This window comes from Rhinolophus sinicus, linkage group LG04 (genome assembly GCF_036562045.2).
Source record: "Rhinolophus sinicus isolate RSC01 linkage group LG04, ASM3656204v1, whole genome shotgun sequence".
NCBI lineage: Eukaryota > Metazoa > Chordata > Mammalia > Chiroptera > Rhinolophidae > Rhinolophus > Rhinolophus sinicus.
In genome coordinates this window covers 124847028-124866178 of record NC_133754.1, presented here as the reverse complement: position 1 = coordinate 124866178, position 19151 = coordinate 124847028, and the positions used below count along the sequence as shown (strand labels likewise).

The window sequence follows — 19151 nt, the reverse complement described above, 5'->3', positions numbered from 1 at the left end:
TTATATTGTTACCTCCACTAATCCAACTAAAACAACCAGACAGTAGCTTTCCTGAGGCTGAAGGGAATAGAAATCAGGATTTTTCAAACCCTCTCTCAATTTACGTTAACACCTGCGTTTCTTCAAAACTGTCCTGTCCTTTATGGAAAATGTTTGGGACCTCAGAGGCTGGGCAGGATTATGCAAACTAGATACCAAGGCTGAAAACCAAGGTGGGGAAGGACTGAAGAACAAGACAAGACAACACGGTTCCTCTGAAACTTAGCTTCGTCGACCTCTGCAGGGACCCTCTTCCCTGCAGACCAATCGGCCGACACTTCGCAACCCTGCTCAAAATTGAATGAGCAATCAAATGCCGTTGGGGGCTAGGAATGAGTAAACTCCCCCACTAAACAAAATCCTGACGGCGGAGGCTGGGGGTGGCTAACCCACAAAAAGAAAAGTCTATGACAACAGGAGCCTGGTGGCTCATACACAGGCAGGAAGGCAGAGAAGACCCTAAAGAGATTTCTCAAGACGGAACAATAACTACGTCCCACGCATTCTCTGCTAATAACACAGGTAAATGTCCATTTATCTACGGGGGAAAAAGGCCCAAGTTATTTATTCCCTCTAGCCCCACTCCCCACACCTCCAAACACAACAACTAATTGCACCTTCCCCACGGAAGCCGCGGCTAATCCCAGAGGACCGCTGAGGGCAGGCTTGGGATAAACACTCAACACCTGACAGTCCTTTCTCTGCAATGACTTTCACGAAGCCGAAGTCGCGCGCGCGGGCGGGAGCCGGGACCTGGCCAGCGCGGCGCCGCGCACCCGAGTCCCGAGGCTCCGCCGGCGAGCGCGACGCGGGGGGCGGGGAGAGGAGCAGGGGGACCGCCAGGGCCAAGCAATTGTTTCCTCCGCCAGTAAAGACATTTTTTATCAAGCTCCTTTTGTATTCGAGCCCTACCTCTTTTTGGCCTAGGAAAGCTTTCGTGCAAGTGGAAGACGACTTTCTCCACAAAGTGCTGTATGTTACTGTGCTCCGGGCCGCGCACGAACACCATCCAGTCGTGGGTGAAGCCCTCCACGGTGGGTTTTTTCCTCACCTGGGCGCGGTGCCCCAGCTCCAGCTTCACCTGCACGGCACACTGCGGGCAGCGGGAGGAGAGACAGCCGTGAACAACAGGAAGGCGACCGTTCGACACTGCACATTGCGCCTGACATTTTTTTTCCTCCTTCTTGAAACGCACATAAAAGGAAACGGCGGTGCCCTCTGCATTCACGTTTACGCGCGTGGGCGCGCACACCCCACACCCTACCCGGCCCGCGGGGCCCGGGGCCCCGCATCCACACCCGCCGGGGTTGTAACGGAATGTTACCCCCAATCGGGAAAGGGGGTCCGGGGATCGGGGAGAAGAGAGAGAGCACACTCAGCCACTACATGCACGACAACAAATGCATCGGAAACAAATTAGAAGACAATTAGGAGACGATGCCGGGGCGGTTTCCCAGCGTGGGAAGGGAGGTAGCTGGGACCAGAGGGGGGTTCGGACGAGCTCCCTCCCCGAAAGTACCGCGGCGATAGGCACACGCCGAGGAAGTCTTTGTGTACGTGTGTGTGTGCGTGCGTGTGGAGCGCTGTGCCAGGCGAAATGGAAACTACAGGCAGCCTCTGCTGATGGGCACAAACTCCCGTGCTTTTACCACGGGGTTCGTGCACAACAAAAATGAGACGTCGTCACACACACACAAACGCCCGCAGGAAAACACGCCGAGGCATCCATAACTTAAGGAACCCCTCACCCCCAGCGTAAAGCCCCACGCGATCGGCGAGGCCAGCCTAACGGAGCCCCCGCAACACACTTCCAAGAGCCAAAGTGGCCCCAAAGTACCGCCCACCTCCCCCCAAAAAATGAAATTCAGAAAGGCAGGGCGGCGGGCGGACAGCCGCCGATCCTCGACTGCGCACAGCCAGGCGCCGGGGCAAAGTTGCGTGCGGCCCCGCCGCTGTCAGCCCGCACACTCCGGCTCACACACGCGCGTCGCGGAGAACGCACCATCGTAGCGGCCGCTGAGGCTGCTCGCCGCGTCCCGGACTGTGCCCGCGGCTCCTGGCGGCGGCGGCGGCTGAAATATGGCTGAGTTATTATTCGCCTCCTTCCACCGTGTGTGAGTGTGTGTGTGTGCGAGTGCGCGCGTGTGAGTGAGAGTGCGCTTCTTGCGATTGCAAAGAGAGGCGAGGAGGGAGGGAGGCGCGGGGGGTGGAGGGGCGAGTGTGTGTGAGTGTGTGAGTGTGTGTGTGCGCGCGCCGGGGGGGGTGGGGTGTAGAGGGAGGGGAGCGGAGGCTGAGGGAGAGGCAGCAGCTCCCTGCAAGCCGTACCAACCTTTTTCTAATTGGAACCGCGGAGCGCTGGCGCTGTCTGGGCTGCGGCGGCGGCACAGGGCGAGGGAGGAAAGGCCGGGGGTGGGGAGGGGTCTTTTATTATTTTTGCATGTACTTACCGAGCTAGCCATGCCTGGGGGCCCGGAGGTTTGCTGGGGTGTTGTGTGGTACCCCCCTCCCCCGCCCCCCTCAGCTGTAATTCATGAAGAGGCTGCTATAAATGAGAGCGCGCCCAGGAGCGGAGGGTAGATGGCGGACATTCTCTGCCCTTTTCCCCCGCGTTCGCTCGCTCGCTCGCTTATTAAACTCAGCCCCAAAAGCAAAAGCAGCAGCAGCAGCAGCAGCAGCTCCAGGGCCAGAGGATGAGATTCCGGAGCATGCGCGGTGGCGCCTGACACCAGGGCTCTGAGCCTCACGGGGCGGAGGGGAGGGCGCGCGGGCGGGGCGGAGCGCGCGGGGAGGCCGAGCGAGCGAGCCAGGGGGAGCTCGAAAGAGCCAATCACTGGCCACATCCCGAAACCCCGGCGGACGGCTCCGCCACACTGGAACGGCTCGCTTAAAGTAACAGGTTCCTGCTGGGGGTGGGGTGGGGAGGGTGGAGAGAAGGGCGGGGCGGGGAGGGGGCGTTGGAGTGGGGAGAGGAGCCAGCTGGGGAGCCGTCCCAGCCCCTGTGTAAACTCCTCTTGCCCTACAATAAAAAACGGATTAAAACTGCTGGAATGTAGCCACTGCCTAGAGACCCTAGCAGCCAGAGAAGGGGTGTTAAATCAAGTCTTCGTCGTTAGTTAGCACGCTTGGGGGAGGGAGGCGGCTTTCTTTTACTTTCCACCACGTCTTTTTGTGGTTTTGTGCTAACAAGAACTCACACCCAAACAAACTTATTAAAAGACAGAGCAAAAGAAATACCACCCTACAAATAAGCATCAAAAAGCAATAGCTGAGACTGTTATAACGGGCAACAACCACCGGGCCTCCTTGCCCATCCACTCACAGGCACCCGCCAACCACCCCTCACTCCCCGGCATCTTCTGCCACTGCCGCCGAAAATATAAAAATGAAATGAACGAGAAAGAAACAAGAATGCTGTTTCCTTCCAAGGGAACGCCTCCCGCGTTGGTAATCCCCGACTGGGAGGCATCACAAAGCAGTGCCCAGGTGAAGGCGAGACACCTGGGAGTGCCGGGTGCACACCCTCGGGGACCAGGATTGGAGTTGTTTTCTTCGAGATGTTTCGTCTCCTGACAGCCTGCTCGGTTGCATCAGAACGTGGAGGATTGTCCTCTAAGGACGCGCGGGGCAACTGGGAGTCTTAAAATAGCAGATAAAGTTAATACTGACTGTAATGTGCACAAATTGGATTATAATCTTTAGGCATATTGGTGATAGCCAACGTAATCCCATCTCTGGGTATTAATCCCGTTAGGTTCCCGGTGACAGCCAGTCGCAGGCGTGTTCCCAGAGACGCGCGCCTGCGACGTTCCCACTCGGGCTGTGCTGGGTCTCGGTGGCCGGGGACAGAACAGCGCAGCCACGCGTGGGGCGGGGCGAGGAGTACTGACTAGCCTCCTTTAGCAACGCAGACAACCTTTACAAAGGAAGCGGATAAGATCTAGACGATTGATTTGAAAGTGAAAGATGGGTGTATCTTAGGTTCGTTGAAAAAAGATCCTTGCGTCTTCCTAGCCCTCATTCCTTTTGTGCCGTCTTTATCTTCCTTCTTTTCTCTTCCTTTCCCCTCGCTTCCCAATTTCTTTCTAAATCTTTTCTTTGGCGTCATTCTCTTCTTCCTGCCTTCCCTCTTTACTGCCTCTGTTCTTCACTCTGGCTCGACTTTTTTGCTTTCTTTTCATTTTTCTTTCTTAAAACCACGAAAGTAAATTGTCTGAGCCCTTGGATTAAAGAGAAAGGTATAGCGGGAAGGAGGGTACCTGGGGCATCCGGGGTCTTCGTTGTTAATTTTCAGTTCTCTCACCTGGTAACAGAACCTTAACGCGATTCAGATCCGAACATTTCGGGCCAACTTTAATTTCAATCCAAGCCTCCAACTTTAAAACTGATACTCGGCTCTTCCCCACTCACAAGAAAACTTTTTTGGCTTGAGGACCCCAATTTCTCCTATCTTTCTCTTGGATTTAGCACAGAGTGGAGAGAACGACTGAGGGGAGAAACATTTTAATTCAAGTCCAAGAGCTTAAATTTCTCAACTGACTCTTATGTACATAGTTGCATATCATCTTATAAGCGTACGTATAAGTGTGTCTGTATGTTTGTATAAGGACCAAGTTTATATACACATAGACAAGCTGTGTGTTAGGATCTACATGAAGGGTGGACCTACTTGCTATGCATTATTAAATTTTTAATAAAAGAACCAAATTGGAGAGAAGTCACTTGGAATAGACTGGAAACTGATGGTTATCTGGATGTGCCATTAGTAAAGCCATTTCCTACAAGGCGGCAACCTTTAGGCAGCGAGTGTAGCTCCGCACACAGGTGAAAAACAACAATCCTATTCTTCGTTTGAATTGACTTCAAGGTTTGGCTTCTTCCAATGCCAACCGGGGCTCTCTTGGGATTCTCTCTTGTAATTTGCACTCGCGCTGAGAAACCGATGTCTCTTATGTGTTTGCTGAGTTCAGATTTATTCCAGGAGTCACTAAAGAAGTCACAGTCAGAGCGAGTCTTTTCCCATTACCCCTCCTTTCTCAAAGAATGCTTTAAAAACGAAATGCAGGGGTAATTATCATTCTCCAGACCCTAGAAATATAGATTCCGTCAGTAGATGGCGCACAGAGCCCTTCCACGGACGTCCTTACGTGACCTCCCTAGAACAAAAAAATCCAGGAGGGGGAGAAAAGAAAGAAAACACAACCCTGAATACTCTAGATTCAACTTTTGGGCAATTCATGAGAGTCTTCAATTTATTATTCATAACATTCTAGCAAACTAGCTGTAAAACAGGGATAACAGCAGATTAATTTTGTGTTCAGCACATCTAAAGATCTTTGCACTTTACGTGAAGTACAAACGTGAGAAACAATTTTTTGAGTACTTGAAAATGTAATTATAGATGTTTTGCAAATAAATTTTAAGACGAACTTCTGTTCTAAATACAAAAAAATAAAATAAAAATGGAAGTGATGAGGGATAAAAGTATTTACCCAAAAAAGTAATTATCTTACCAAAATTTGTACTGTAGGGCATAGCATAGTCTGAAGCACCATAAGGTTAGTTTTGAGGAGCAGAAAAGAAAAGCAGTTGACATTGTCATATCAAATAAAATGCCTGCTGAAGAGTAAAAGAGGACAGTGGGGTAAATCTTAACTCCTGATCACTGCCACCATCATCACCGCTGCCTTACAACCATCATTTTGGCTCCAGCCTGTCTATTAGCAGTTGTCTTGTTTAGTTTGGAAGTTGAGGCCAGTTTGGATGTTTCTAGCCAACATAAGTCCTTTAAAGAGTAGTTTTGGTGTTAAGGAGCAGCAGTGATTTCTTAATAGAATGTTATCTATTTATTTGCTGTGATAGATTATTGATGTATGAACTCAAATCAATAAAAAATAACCATTGCCCATGCTTTGCTGTATGGATTCTAGGAGAAGATGAATGGGAAAAAAACATAATGGACAGATATTAACCAGATATGTTGCAAATATTAGACTCAGAATAATTAAGCATTTTTTTCCATCATGGTGCACTTTTTCTGTGTACTTCATTCGTGTGTATATTCACCAAAACTATATTTCACCCATTCCACGTGCCAGGCACAGAGTCAGGCCCTAAGAATACAAGAATGACAGCATTTCTGCTGCCACAGAGGGGAGGTTTCACCCAAACCATTTCTTTTTAATTTCATAATACCTAAATTTGGGATAGAGATGTGTGTCACACGTAAGCAATCAGCATACAAATTTGACATACACAGCCCAAGGATAAGAAAGAGTGGCACAAGATTAAAAGCCAGGAGTCGTCCTCAATTTTATACTACTGAAAATAACGGGGGAGGGGAGCAATCTTTTTTTTTTGCAACAGCAGCCAAGTTCTAATTTCCTTTTCCTCGATCTTGAAATGTTTTCTCTGTTCACCTTATTACAGATCTTTTAAGAAAAAGAAAAATCTCACAAGGAAAGTTTACTAAGCCTTTTCAAGATCATGAGCGTATTTTCTCAGTTGAGACGGTCTCCCTACTTCTTATGAAAATTTTTGACTCAAAATGTAACACTTTTAACGTTATATATAATTCATGCTTCTAGGATAATGTATTAGGAAATCCAGAATAGTATGAATTATTACTACTTTGAAAAGACTATTGCTTGTATCCACTTAAGCACCTAGTCCAGGATTATTTCCAGAGATAAGAAATACCCAAAGCTTTTTTAAACACCAGAGCCTCTTCATGTGTAAATTATTCCAACAGTAATTTAAGCAATGCACTTATAGATTCAGAAGACAAGCGTGCCTCCACCGTAACAATTTATTAATTTAGTGGGCTGTACCCCTAATTTAATAAACGGCACCTTCAGGCCTGAAAATTCATCAAGGATATTATGTAAGACCAACAATATAAAACAAAATAAATACTGTTCAGCTGATACAGGGTGATTTAAAATGTCTTCCTAATATATACAAGAATCCCAGTTGAATATGTATTTAAAGGTAAAATACATATTAAATTGAAACTGCTAAAAAGTAGGCCATTTTACTATATCTTTATGTATCTCTGGCAACTCTTCAAAGGGTAATGCACAATTTCCTACCCTTTAATAATGATTTCACTTCCTTGATTTTCAGTGGAAATTCTGTTTCCATATATGATTTCATCTCTCCCATTCACATACTACAAATAGAGAGTTAAAATAATTGCTTTATCCTAAAATCATAAACTATATTTTGCCTTATTTAATAAAAATGGAAAAATAGCATATTAAGTCTATGAACTAATGCAGACAATTCAAACTCCTATTAAAACTGCAATAGAAAGAGGAAGTAGAAATTACTCCCTTCCATGTATTAAATGGTCTGACAATGATTTGAAAATAATACTGAGCCTCTAAGAAGTGAGTGATTTACTACTTCTGGTGGGATCAAGTATCCTGATTGGGTTAAACTATTTATAGTCAGCTCTGAATAATCCATGAGTATATTATCTACTTTCTAGATAATCTACAATGACACAATTTATGCATTGGGTTTTTTTAATGTAAATTTATGTTAGAGTCAGTTTAAAAAAGAAAACTATACCAAATGTACATGTCTGCATCTATTTGTCAGTTTCCATTCATAGTTTTTCCCACAGAAAAGTTTATGTATTAGTTTATCCTATCTCTTTTGGACCCCACTTTCTAACTTTTATTAAGCAATTTGTTATCCCAGAGATAGAGTGCTTTGGCAAAACAAAAAACAAACCAACAAAAACTGTTGATCCAGGGAGCAATACAAATTGATAGGAAAAAAGAAATATTCATTTACCAGTGTGCTGAATCAAAAAGACTCCTAGAGCCTATTATTAATTACAGTTCTATTATGTATTCTCTATGAAATAAAATATGGGCATGTTAGTGAAGGACTATCTTCTAAACTGTAGTAGTAGCAATTAGGGGGAAATTTTAAATTGTAACAAGGAGATAAAAATCACTTATGAATAGCAAAAGAGCTTTACTTATTTCTATGCAATTAGATGCTTAATATATATTATTTCAATCATTTGGCCTATGTTTCATGACTTTGACATTTTGGTTTTACTATTAATTCAGTGTATTCAATTAACTTTTACTGGCTCTCCCTTGAAGGTCAGCTACTGATCTTGCGCCTTTGAAATCAAGATACAAGTATAGGATGCCTCTAACACTTTTATTTATTTCAAGGCATTTCATGATTATTGCCTTAGGGTAGATAGTTACAAAATGAAAGATTTGATTAAGAACATAACAGTAAACTCTTGTTATTCACTTGTATCTCTATTTAAGAAAGAAAAATATTTAGCCATGACATTGGCAGTAATCTTTACTTTACAAAAAAAAATGGTTAAAATGATTTACTATGGTCACAAACAAGTACTGAGAATACTTCCATATCAAAAACTCATTTTCAATAGCTCCAACTGGTCAAATTTGGGATAACTTGAGTCTTGAAATGAATCTATGAGTCCATAATGATACTTTAAAAAAATAACAAGCAAGTAAAAACAAAAGCTTTTCTTTACAGAAAAATACTAGCTAACTAGTATATGTAAAAAGAATGTTAGGATTAGACAACTCATTATTTTTGTAGCCACCAAAGCAGCAATGGATTTAGTCAAGGCTCATCAATATATGCTGAAAGTATGGAAAGTGAAAGGTTTTTGGAGAATACTTTATTCACAATGATACAATGCCTCATTGTATCACTCCACAGATTACATATGAATTACAAAGGGAGAAAGGCTCTTTACAGTGAAGAAATCTGGTGGACACCACTTCACCAAGTGATCAAACTTAGCACCAGTAATGGGAAGAGCTGATACCATGTGCCTCTTCATATGATGTGATAAAAAGCATATAGCATCACTTGCAAGTATGCAGTGTTCCTGCCAAAAGTGCTTGAATCTGACTGTGAGGAAGAAACCAGACAAATCCAGATCACATGGGACATTCTATAAGATAACTGACCTGGAATCTTGAAAAAAATCTTAGTAGAGAACCCCTCCCTCCAAAAAATGAGGACATGTTTCAGATTAAAGGCAACTAAAGAAACATGACAACTAAATACAATGCATAATAGTTAACAGGATTCTAGATCCAGAAACAAACATATAAACAACAAACAGCTTAAGGAAATTCCTGGAACGATATGGGAAATTTGAGTATGTACTATATATTAATGGTACTATAGTGTCAAGGTTATGTGTTATGTAGGTGCTTATGTAGGAGACTCTCCTAGTTCTTAGGAAATAGATGCTGAAATGTTTAGGAAAGAGTCATGATGTCTATAACTTACTCTCAAGTAGATCAGTCAAAATAATAAATATATAAAATTATATATAGATATAAACTGAGATTTAAAAAGAGATATAAAGAACTGATCATTCTACCACCTTTTCTGTAGATTTTTTAAAATATAAATTTCAGAACTAATTTCTGAAGTCACAGTTCAGTATGTTCTTCAATATTTCTTCAGTATTTCTTTTTGTTTCCTCCTTAAAAAAATGCTTTATGAGGACAATAGTGATGAAAATGGGAAGATGAAAATATTAAATTTTAAAGGATTTTATTTGAAAGAAAATATAGAGGGTTATAATGGGGTGTGCATTTGAAGATTTATGTTTTCTCCTTTCTGCTCAGCACCAAAAACTTTGTTTTTGAATTATAATAGTGTGATGGCTTTTGGTTGACTGACATCTTTGAGGTCAGTATTTTGGTAATCTCAGCTTTTCTCTGGCAATGAAAGGCTCCAAAAGAGAGCAAGACCCAGGACATGGGTTTGGCATGCCCTGCTGAATTAGTGACAATATTTTCATGTGAATGTTCTTTCAAAGTAGATGCTGTGTGTGAAAGGTTTCTCTCATGAGATTACAGCAATTTAAAGGTCGTTCAATTCTACAGACCGCTTAATTGTGCCCCATTAAGCATTTCTCAAAAAGAAGTGTGTGTGTGTGTGTGTGTGTGTGTGTTTTAAATAGCATTCAAGGACTGCCAATATCAGCATTGTCTAACTTAGAAAGATTATTTTTTTCCATGGCTTTTATCACTGACCCAGTGTATAATGCACTGACTTTCCTTTTTTATTGCTCAAGGGCAGCTGGATGAGTAACCTTGGCTCATTTGGAAACCATCTAATGCTTTTATTCTCGGTTAATATTTTCTTTAAAGGTCACCTACCTCTGGCACCTGTCAGGTTAGCACTTTTCAGAATAAGAAATAGGACCTGTTCTTGATCAAGTATAGCCAGTTCGATGTCTAAAGACTGACCAGCAGTGTAGAACAAATAGCAGATTGCTATTCAGGCTGTCATTTTAGGGCCAGGATACTTATGGTGATATTTTTGCCAACCAGGTGCCAGAGAGAGGAATATGGTAAGAGGACACAAAATAGAAACAAGAGAGAAAGCCCTGTGGTTTTTTTCCAAACTTGAGAGAGAATGCGCAAAGCCCCACTCATTTCTGAAAATGTCGGTCAGAGGAAGAGAAGGTCAATAAGTGAAATAAGTGGAGAAAAAATTCAGGCCCCAAATAAAGAAAGAATAAACAATATAAATCCAAACCACTTTAAGAAAAAATAATATCCAAACTGGACCACAAAACAAATGTATGGGAATTATAAATATAATAACTCTACTGTGGAAAATTTATTTTTTACTCTAAGGGCAAAGCTTTTAGAGACAGACTTTGATTTCTATTCAGTAACCCCAATGTGGTAGCTATAATTGCATATAACATAGTTCATATAGTTTCTCAATGAATTAGTTGTTATACTGTGGTTCTTACCAAAACTGTGGTTACTCTGTAAACAAAAATCACCAGAAGTGTCTTTTAGAAATGTCAGACCTCCTAACCTTTCCTTCAAGCAAGACCCTTTATTCTTTTATACAAACCTATATTTAAAACTGTGTACTGGTTCCACTGTATGCCCAATGTTTGCCTACAGAGTTAACATGATGGTTGGAATGCAGGCCAAAGCTTAAGTTGAGCCTTAAGGCAGTGATCATTTGCAAATGGCACAAAAAAAGATGTAAAGACGGTTTCCAGCTCACAACACAAAATATCCCAAATCACTATGTCTTCCTTGACTCATCAACTTGGTACAAAATTTTTTAGCTAGATACTCAAGGCTTTGATTTTTGTTGCTTTATTTTAGGAAGAATGAAAAGAAATTGTGATTCTTTAATTCCAATTAAAAGTAAAACTGATAATTGCCATAATAGTAGATGAAATTGCTTCTGCTTCTAGATTCATCAATCTGTAAAACTGTTTATGGAATATATTAGAAAACATGAAACAGAATAGAATAACCAGTTTCCCTAATATTATAGATTTATTTAATAAATGTTTATTGTACACCTATTATATGTAAAACACATACAGAATTAAATTTTGCAACTTTAGATAACATTCAGTGGAAAGACCATTTGGGTGGTGTGATGTTGGTTAAAAGAGAGAGAGATAAATATAAGGGGAAAAAAAGAAGGGACAGAAAAGAATAGTTGGAATTACCTAGAGAAATAAGAAAATCTGCTAAAAGGCAGTGTTGAAAAACTTGCAGGTATTCAGTTTTTGAGTTCCTTAAGCTGATACATTTCCTGGACTAAATCTTCTTGTTAAATAACAAGAAACAACATGAAAAAGATATCCTGGAAACAGAATTTCTTAACAACTTGGAAATGGAGAAGCAATGGCATTCATCATTACACAGGATTCTGTCAATATGAACCAATACCATGAAGGTGTACCCAGTAACTTCATTATTGCAATCCTGGTCCTGGTTTTATTATAGCAGCAATATTTAACCTCATTATTCCCTTCTCCCCACTCTAGTATTTGATCATATTGGTCATTTTGAAAAGCTGCTTTGTGTTTCATGGGTAGAAACTTTGAAAAATTAGGTCTGAAGGTAATTTCTGAGGCTCCATTATTTAATTTTGCATGCCACAAAACAGTATTAAATCAATCTTAGCATATTTTTTTTCCTTTTGAAAGTATTGACCTAAGTATAAATTGAGTAAACTACTCCTTAATGTCAAAGGTAAAATGATTTAATTCTTGGGTATAAGAAGCCCACTTGGCAAAACTGGGGAGCATAAGTAACTCCAAGCCAAGTATATTTCTCAAAAAGGAAGTTCTTTGACTTCAAGAATTTGTCTCCAATAGGTGGAGTTCAGGAACAGCAGGCTTTCCCAAAATAACAAATTTGAGATATTTTATTCTATTGCAGCAATAAAAAAAATCATTTTAGAATAATATTTCATTACACAAGTAGTATAACATTGATTTAAATTAGGAATAAAAACGGCCCCAAAGTAACCATTAAACCAAAAGTGAAAGTGATATTTTTAAAACCCCAAAATCAGTTTTCATATTGTTCTTACTTTTTTTTCTTTCATTGAATAACAGTTTCCTAAGTACTTATTCTCCCTGAAAGAATCACAACAAAACTAAAATTAAAGTCTGGCCTTATTGAGTCATGACAGTTCTCATCTACAAATTACTTAAAAGCCATATTCAGGAAAGAATACATCTCACAAAGAATAAAACCATTAAAAATGGGGGAATTATATAAGAAGTGGCAGGGGGAGATTTAGTAACTGGAAAATTTAACATAACAATTTGAATATCCTGCTTCTTCTGGAAGAAAAATATTAGAAGATCTGTCCATCTAAGGCTCACATATCTGAATGGCAACTCAGAAGACACTGAGTCCAAAAACAGAAAAAAGAAGACAGTGTGTCTAGGCTGCCCCATCAGACTAGGTAATCCTCCTCCAATTATCTAAAGTTCTGTTCTGTCCATTTCAATCACTTACTCAACCAGCCTAGCCCTTGAGACTTTTCCATGGTAGTAAAAGTGATCTTGTCCCTGGGACACCATTGATGATACAGAGCAGATGTGGGCAATCCATGGTGGGCAAACTATTGCCAGCAGGCCAAATCAAATTTTAAGCCTTTTGAGATTTTAAAAAACACACACACACACAAAGCTTTTACATGTTTAAATAATTAAATAAAAATTTTAAAGGATGTTTCATGACACGTGAAAATTATTTGAAATTCAAATTTTAGAGTCTGTAAATAAAGTATTATTAGACTGCAGCAAAGCTCATTGGTTTACATATGATCAATGGCTGCTTTTTATATTACAAGGGCAGAATGGAGTCGTTGTGACAGAGACCATATGGCCCACTAAGCCTGAAATATTTTCCTTCTGGCCCTTCACCGAAAAAGTTTGCTGACCCCTGATTGGAAACAGTACCATCCAATAGAAATGTAATGTGAGCCACGTACGAGTATATAATTTTAAATGTTCTGGTAGTCACATTTTTAAAAAAGAGAAAGATGATATTAATTTTAATAATATATTTTATTTAACCCAATATATCCAAACATTATCATTTCAATATGAAATCAACATAAAAATTGATGAGATATTTTACATTTTTTTCATACTCTTTGATATTCAGCGTATATACACTTACAGCGTATCTCAAATTAGCTGCATATCAAGCATTCAGTAGCCACAATGGTTCTAGCAACTTGGAAGGACAGCACAGATTTAGAACATAAGAATATTTCTAGGAGGAGGCAACAATTTAGCAAAGCTGTTACATCAGTTTATATAATAAAGAGCTCAGGGGTGTAGGAAAAATGGAGTAGGAACAAATGTCTCTAGGCTTGAGAGTGAAGGAGTAGTGGAAGGAAGAAAATGAGAGTGAGCTCTAGAGAAGTAAGGTACTGGGCTGCCTCGCTGAATAGAGCAGAAGAAACATGGGGGAAAGAAAGGGGATTTTGAGAAGTATTGGAGGGATCTGTGAGTCCTTTTCACGGGGTTCAAGAAAACCCTAAAGTTTTTGTTATTTTAAAATATTCAAGGTGTCATGGACTTCACTCTCTCTCAAGAGCACTGCTCTAGATTTGAGCCCCAAAGGTTAAAACTTCAAAACATAACACGTATTTTAAAGAAGGGAGCTTTGGGTCAAAACGCTAAAAGGTAGTGAGGCTTTTAGTCAAAAGGTAGGGAGAAAAATCCCTAATCCATCCTTTATTTCATTTCCATAGAATGTGGGAGTGAACACTTATTGTTGCTTTTACTATTCTTACCCACTCCCCTCCATTGGAGGAGGGGTGGCTAATCTGATGGGGTGGCGTCTGACTCACTGATCTTTCATTTCTGTTGGATTGATACAGATGTTAACAGCCACTGGCCTAAGCTCTCTTGTCCTTCCGTGCTGTCAGTTGGAGCACAGGCTCTACCCTTTGTGCTCATCCCACCCCTCACATATCCTCTCTCATGTGGTAATAGCCATGCAATTTTAATACAATACAGTAATTACTATGATGAAGCTTTTTTATGGAGGTGTAATTGACATATAACATTATATTAATTATAATGGAGCTTTCCTCAAAGTATTATAGCATAAGAGCAGAAAGGAAAGAGAATCATGGGTTTGGGTGACATTCTCCATGATCTGGGGTCCTCCTTACTACTCACATCACTGTATATAATTCTGTTTTGTGATTCAACATTAGTATCAAAATGTTGTTTTTGAGTGTGCATTGTTATATGTGAAAATTCGATGGTAAAAACTCAGTCAGAATTTCTATATGTGCATATATATATATATATATATACATATATCTGTGTAGACAAATGAAAAATTTACTTTTGGAAGTCTCTAAAATAATGGCAGAAAATACAAGCATTACTTGGACACTGAGATTATGCCCAGGAGAAAATACTCCTTCTCAGTTTTTTAAATTTAACAAACACTTAAATACAGCAGACACTAAGACAGGAGAAAGCGCATGTGCTCAATAACCTGAGGGAAGAAGAGTGATGGGAGATGAGTGTCTTGGATGTCACGGTAAGAAGTTTACATTTGTCTGTGCCCATGGGAAGCTATTGAAATAGTTTGGGCAGAAGAGTACTATCAGATTTGCATGTTAAAAAGATCACAGTATGAGAAGGTTAGTCACACGGAGTCCTAAGGAATGTGCCATGCAGAAGTAGTTAATGGTAAACTAGTCATTAAATGGACCAGAAAAAAAGAAACTTTGAAGATCTCCTGAAAAGGCATTATAAAACAAATAAAAACAATAAAAAGATTTAAAGATATCGAAGAAAATAAAGAGTTTAAGCCACTTGAACCAATAGTGTATTTAAGGATAAAGAAGAGAAATCTTATTAAATGAACAGGTTCTTAACCTCAATACAGAACCGTAATACAGGAAGGATTAAGGAGGTTGCAGTTTTCCAAACTGTCTCCAGCAACGGCAAATAATGGTCAATGGTTAGGTATTCCAAACCAATTCGAGAAAAATAATGTGCAAAATTCATGGGACTGGCTTATAGTCTCTGATCACCTCACTGAAGCATGCTTTATTCTTTTTAAGAAATCTTTCTTTCCACATAATAATCAGATAGCCCTTTATTTGTGCACAGATTTCTCATTTAGGAGGTGGTATTTTGTTTTCTATTTTAAAAGGTAGAATGAGGAAATTTGTTTTAATCCTTAGCATGTATGTTTCTTAGACTTTTTGTAGGTTATTGATTTTTAAATTTTCAATCTTTTCATTCTTTCTTAACGCTTACATCACAGTTTATTTTTCTAAAACTGATCATCTCTACCTTGTTTTATTTGGTTTAATAATCATTAGCTGGCAAATAGTTCTTGAATACCTATTTTTTTCTCTTAGGCCCTGAGGAACCAATAATTGACAAGATAGACAAACCTGGCTGCTGCCCTCATGGCGATTATAGTCTAGGGGCAAAGCAAAAAGTTATAATGTGATATGTGTAAAGAACATGACAGAAACTTACGTTGTCTACCCAATACCTATTTACCATGTTTTTGCTGATAAGAGCACCCTACTTTGATTTAAGGAAAGCAACATGCCCAATAGTAGCAGATTATATTTCCCTCAAATGGCAACACCAATATTTTGATCCCACATGCTCTTCCAGAACCTACCACACCCACATTAAGACATAAAATCTATTTTCCTCCCCTTTAACCTGGACAGGCCTTGGTGTTTGTCACAACAAATAGAGTACAGCCAAAAGGATGCTTGCTGTGTGACTTCCAGGTCTAGGTCATAAAATGTGATATGGTTTCCATGTTGGACTCTCTTAGGACTCTCACCCTTGGGACTCAGCCATCATGGTATGAGGAGTCAAGCAGCCACATGAAAAGGGCATGCGTGGGTGTTCTAACCACAGTTTCAACTGTGTGAGTCTTCTTGGCCCACAGCCAGCATTAACTGCCGCTGTGTTAATGCCAAATGGAGCAGAAACGAGCTATTTCTGCTGAGCTTTGCCCAAATGGCATATTTGTGAGAGGGAAAAAAAAAAAAAAACACGTTTTCATTTTAAGCCACTAAGTTTTGAGTTGGTTTGTTACACAGCAATAGATACCAAGAATACCAACTAAAACAAACAAACAAACAAACAAAAACTGCATTTCCCAGGCTTCCTTGCAGATTGGAGTGGCCATGTGACATAATTTTGACTAATGAGATGTGGCTGAAACCACTGGATGGGGATTCTGGGAAAGACTGAACAGATGCATGACTTCAGGACCTGGATCCTTTGTTCTTTGTTCTGCCTACAATTCAGAGTGAGTGCTAGAGCTCCAGCAGGCATTTTGTAAGAATGAAAATGAAGGCCATCCCCTAAGGATTCCAGAATAGACACCTAGAAAAGATGTGCAACATCCTTAGTCTTCAAGGCAATGCAAATTAAAACTACAATGAGATACCATTTTTCACTTCCAATGGCAAACATTAAGCAGACTGGTGTAGATGTGGAGCAACTAGAACTTTCACACATTTCTAGTCAAAATGTAAAATGGTACTAACACTTTGGACAACTGTTTAGCAATTTCCAACCAAGATTAAAAAATATCTCTTCTATGATCCATCAATTCAATGTCTAGATTTTTATTAAATTTGAACTAGGACAACGTGTTTACAAAAAGACTTATGTAAGAATGTTCATAATAGCCATAAACAGGAAACAATCCAGAAATCTACCAAGACGAGAAGTGAAATGAAACAAATTGTGGTATATGCACTACATTGGAATATTGTTTGGTAAGAAAAAAGAATGAACTTACTCAGATATACAATAATATGGATGAATCTCAAAAATATAGGTTGAGCAAAAGTCAACCATATAAGAGTATATGCTTTATGCTTCTACTTATATGATATTCAAGACCATGTGAAAATGATGGATTGTGATAGAAATCAGAACAGCGGCTGCCTAGTGAAGGGACTAAAGAGACACAAAAGAATTATCTGAGGTAATGGAAAAATTCTACATCTGTTTTTTTTAAATTTATTGGGGTGACAATTGTTAGTAAAATTACATAAATTTCAGGTGTACAAGTCTGTATTACATCATCTATAAATCCCATTGTGTGTTCACCACCCAGAGTCAGTTCTCCTTCTATCACCATATATTTGAAAATTCTACATCTTAACTGGGATATTAGTTATCCAGGTGTATACAGTTGTCAAAACTCATCAAACTGTACACTACACTGAGATGTGTGCACTTTACTGTATGTAATTTATTTAAAAATTAGTTGACTAAAAATAAATATAAGCTTACTTTTCAATGGCTTATTTATTCCTGGGAACCAATCAGAGGAGCTAAGTCTTAAATATTACTTACTTGCTGCTATAGCTAACTTACAGAGGCAATGTTTAAACTAATATTAGGAATGAAAATATGTTTGTGACCAGGTCTCGCTAACTGTAAAATATTGTCTCTAGTTAATTTACCCAAAATAGTACATTCTAAATCAAAACATATTAATATGTACTTTCTTTCTCCTTTTCCCAAGCTAAGATAACCATAACAAAATTCTTTAGGAAATCCCCAAAACAGGGCTTCTTGATAAAAAGTGATATCTAAATTGAGATCGGAATTACAGCAGGATAAGCCAGGCAAAAAAAAAAAAAAAAAAGGGATGTGGTGGGGAGAGAGAATAGAGGTGAAGGGAAGCCCCAGAGAATATGTACATATGTTTCTCTATCTCTCTTTCTCTCTCTCTCCTGCATTGATGTTTTATTTTGCAACTATTAATAGTGAATTTTCATATATTTATTGGTCATTTAGATTTGGGCTTCTGACATTTGTCTGTATGTTGTTGTTACACATTTTTCTACTGATGTCTCAGTGTTTTCCTTATTGAGTCAAACTACTACTTGCTTTTTGTCAGATATTTTTACTTTGTAATTTACTTTTCAATTTTTGATGTTTTCTTTTAAGTGTTTTATGTAGTCAAATCTTTGGTTTTGATTCCTTTGTGACTTAGCCTGTAGATTATATGCCTAGACAATGCTTCCTTCATTGCTTCCTAGAAGAAGCAGTTTAAGTAGTTCCCTAAATATTCTTTTAGCTTTTTAACCGCACATTGGCAAACATTGAATATGTTTCAGGCACATTTTTAAATATTTGTTTGTTTATTTTATATTGAACACATTCCACATTTAACATCTCAGTTTTTTTCATATATGCTGCAAATTGATAATTTAACTTAAGTTATCACAGCCAGCCAATTTATTGAATAATTTTTCTTTTACACGTTGAAATGTGATGCCAATTTTATTATTTACATCATTTTTATAATAGTATCTAGTTATGGTTATTTATTCTATTCCCAAGATATGCTTATATATACTAGTAGCACTGCTTTATCTGTTGTTTTAATATCTTTTAATACATTGTGGGGAAAGTTCTTGTATTGAGTCTTTTGATTACAAGTAAAAAATTTATTAAAGTTACTTTGGGCAAAAAGGAGACTATCCATGGGCCAATCAACTGTACCCAGAGGCCAGGGTCACCTTGAAAATGAGGGGCATGATTATTGAATACTTTAAGTAGGGGATGGTACCACGTATGTATTCACTATTCTCATCAATTTTCGTTTTTCAAAAATTTCTTGGCTCTTCTCTATTTTTTCTAGTTAATCAACTTTAGAACCATCGTTTCAAGCTCCAAAAGACATCCTATTTGGATTTTGATTGGAGTTGCATTAAACCTATAAATTAATTTAAGGAGAACTGACATCTTCATAATAGTTACTGTT

At 39.4% G+C, this 19151-nt stretch overlaps 1 protein-coding gene across 2 annotated transcripts in view; it reads right to left on the bottom strand.

Moving 5' to 3' along the window:
• Positions 1-2746, bottom strand: part of MLLT3 (MLLT3 super elongation complex subunit) — a 261128-nt gene extending 258382 nt beyond the window's left edge. The window contains exons 1-2 of one of the 2 annotated variants that reach the window (XM_019750373.2): positions 2487-2746; positions 952-1132 (exon numbers count right to left, since the gene is read on the bottom strand). In XM_019750373.2, coding sequence (XP_019605932.2) covers positions 952-1132; positions 2487-2498 — 193 coding nt within the window. In that variant the 5' untranslated portion in view covers positions 2499-2746. Of the gene's footprint in view, positions 1-951; positions 1133-2041; positions 2257-2486 lie in introns of those variants that run through there. The other variant, XM_019750374.2, reaches the window with a different exon arrangement.
• Between the last annotated feature and the right edge of the window lie 16405 nt (positions 2747-19151).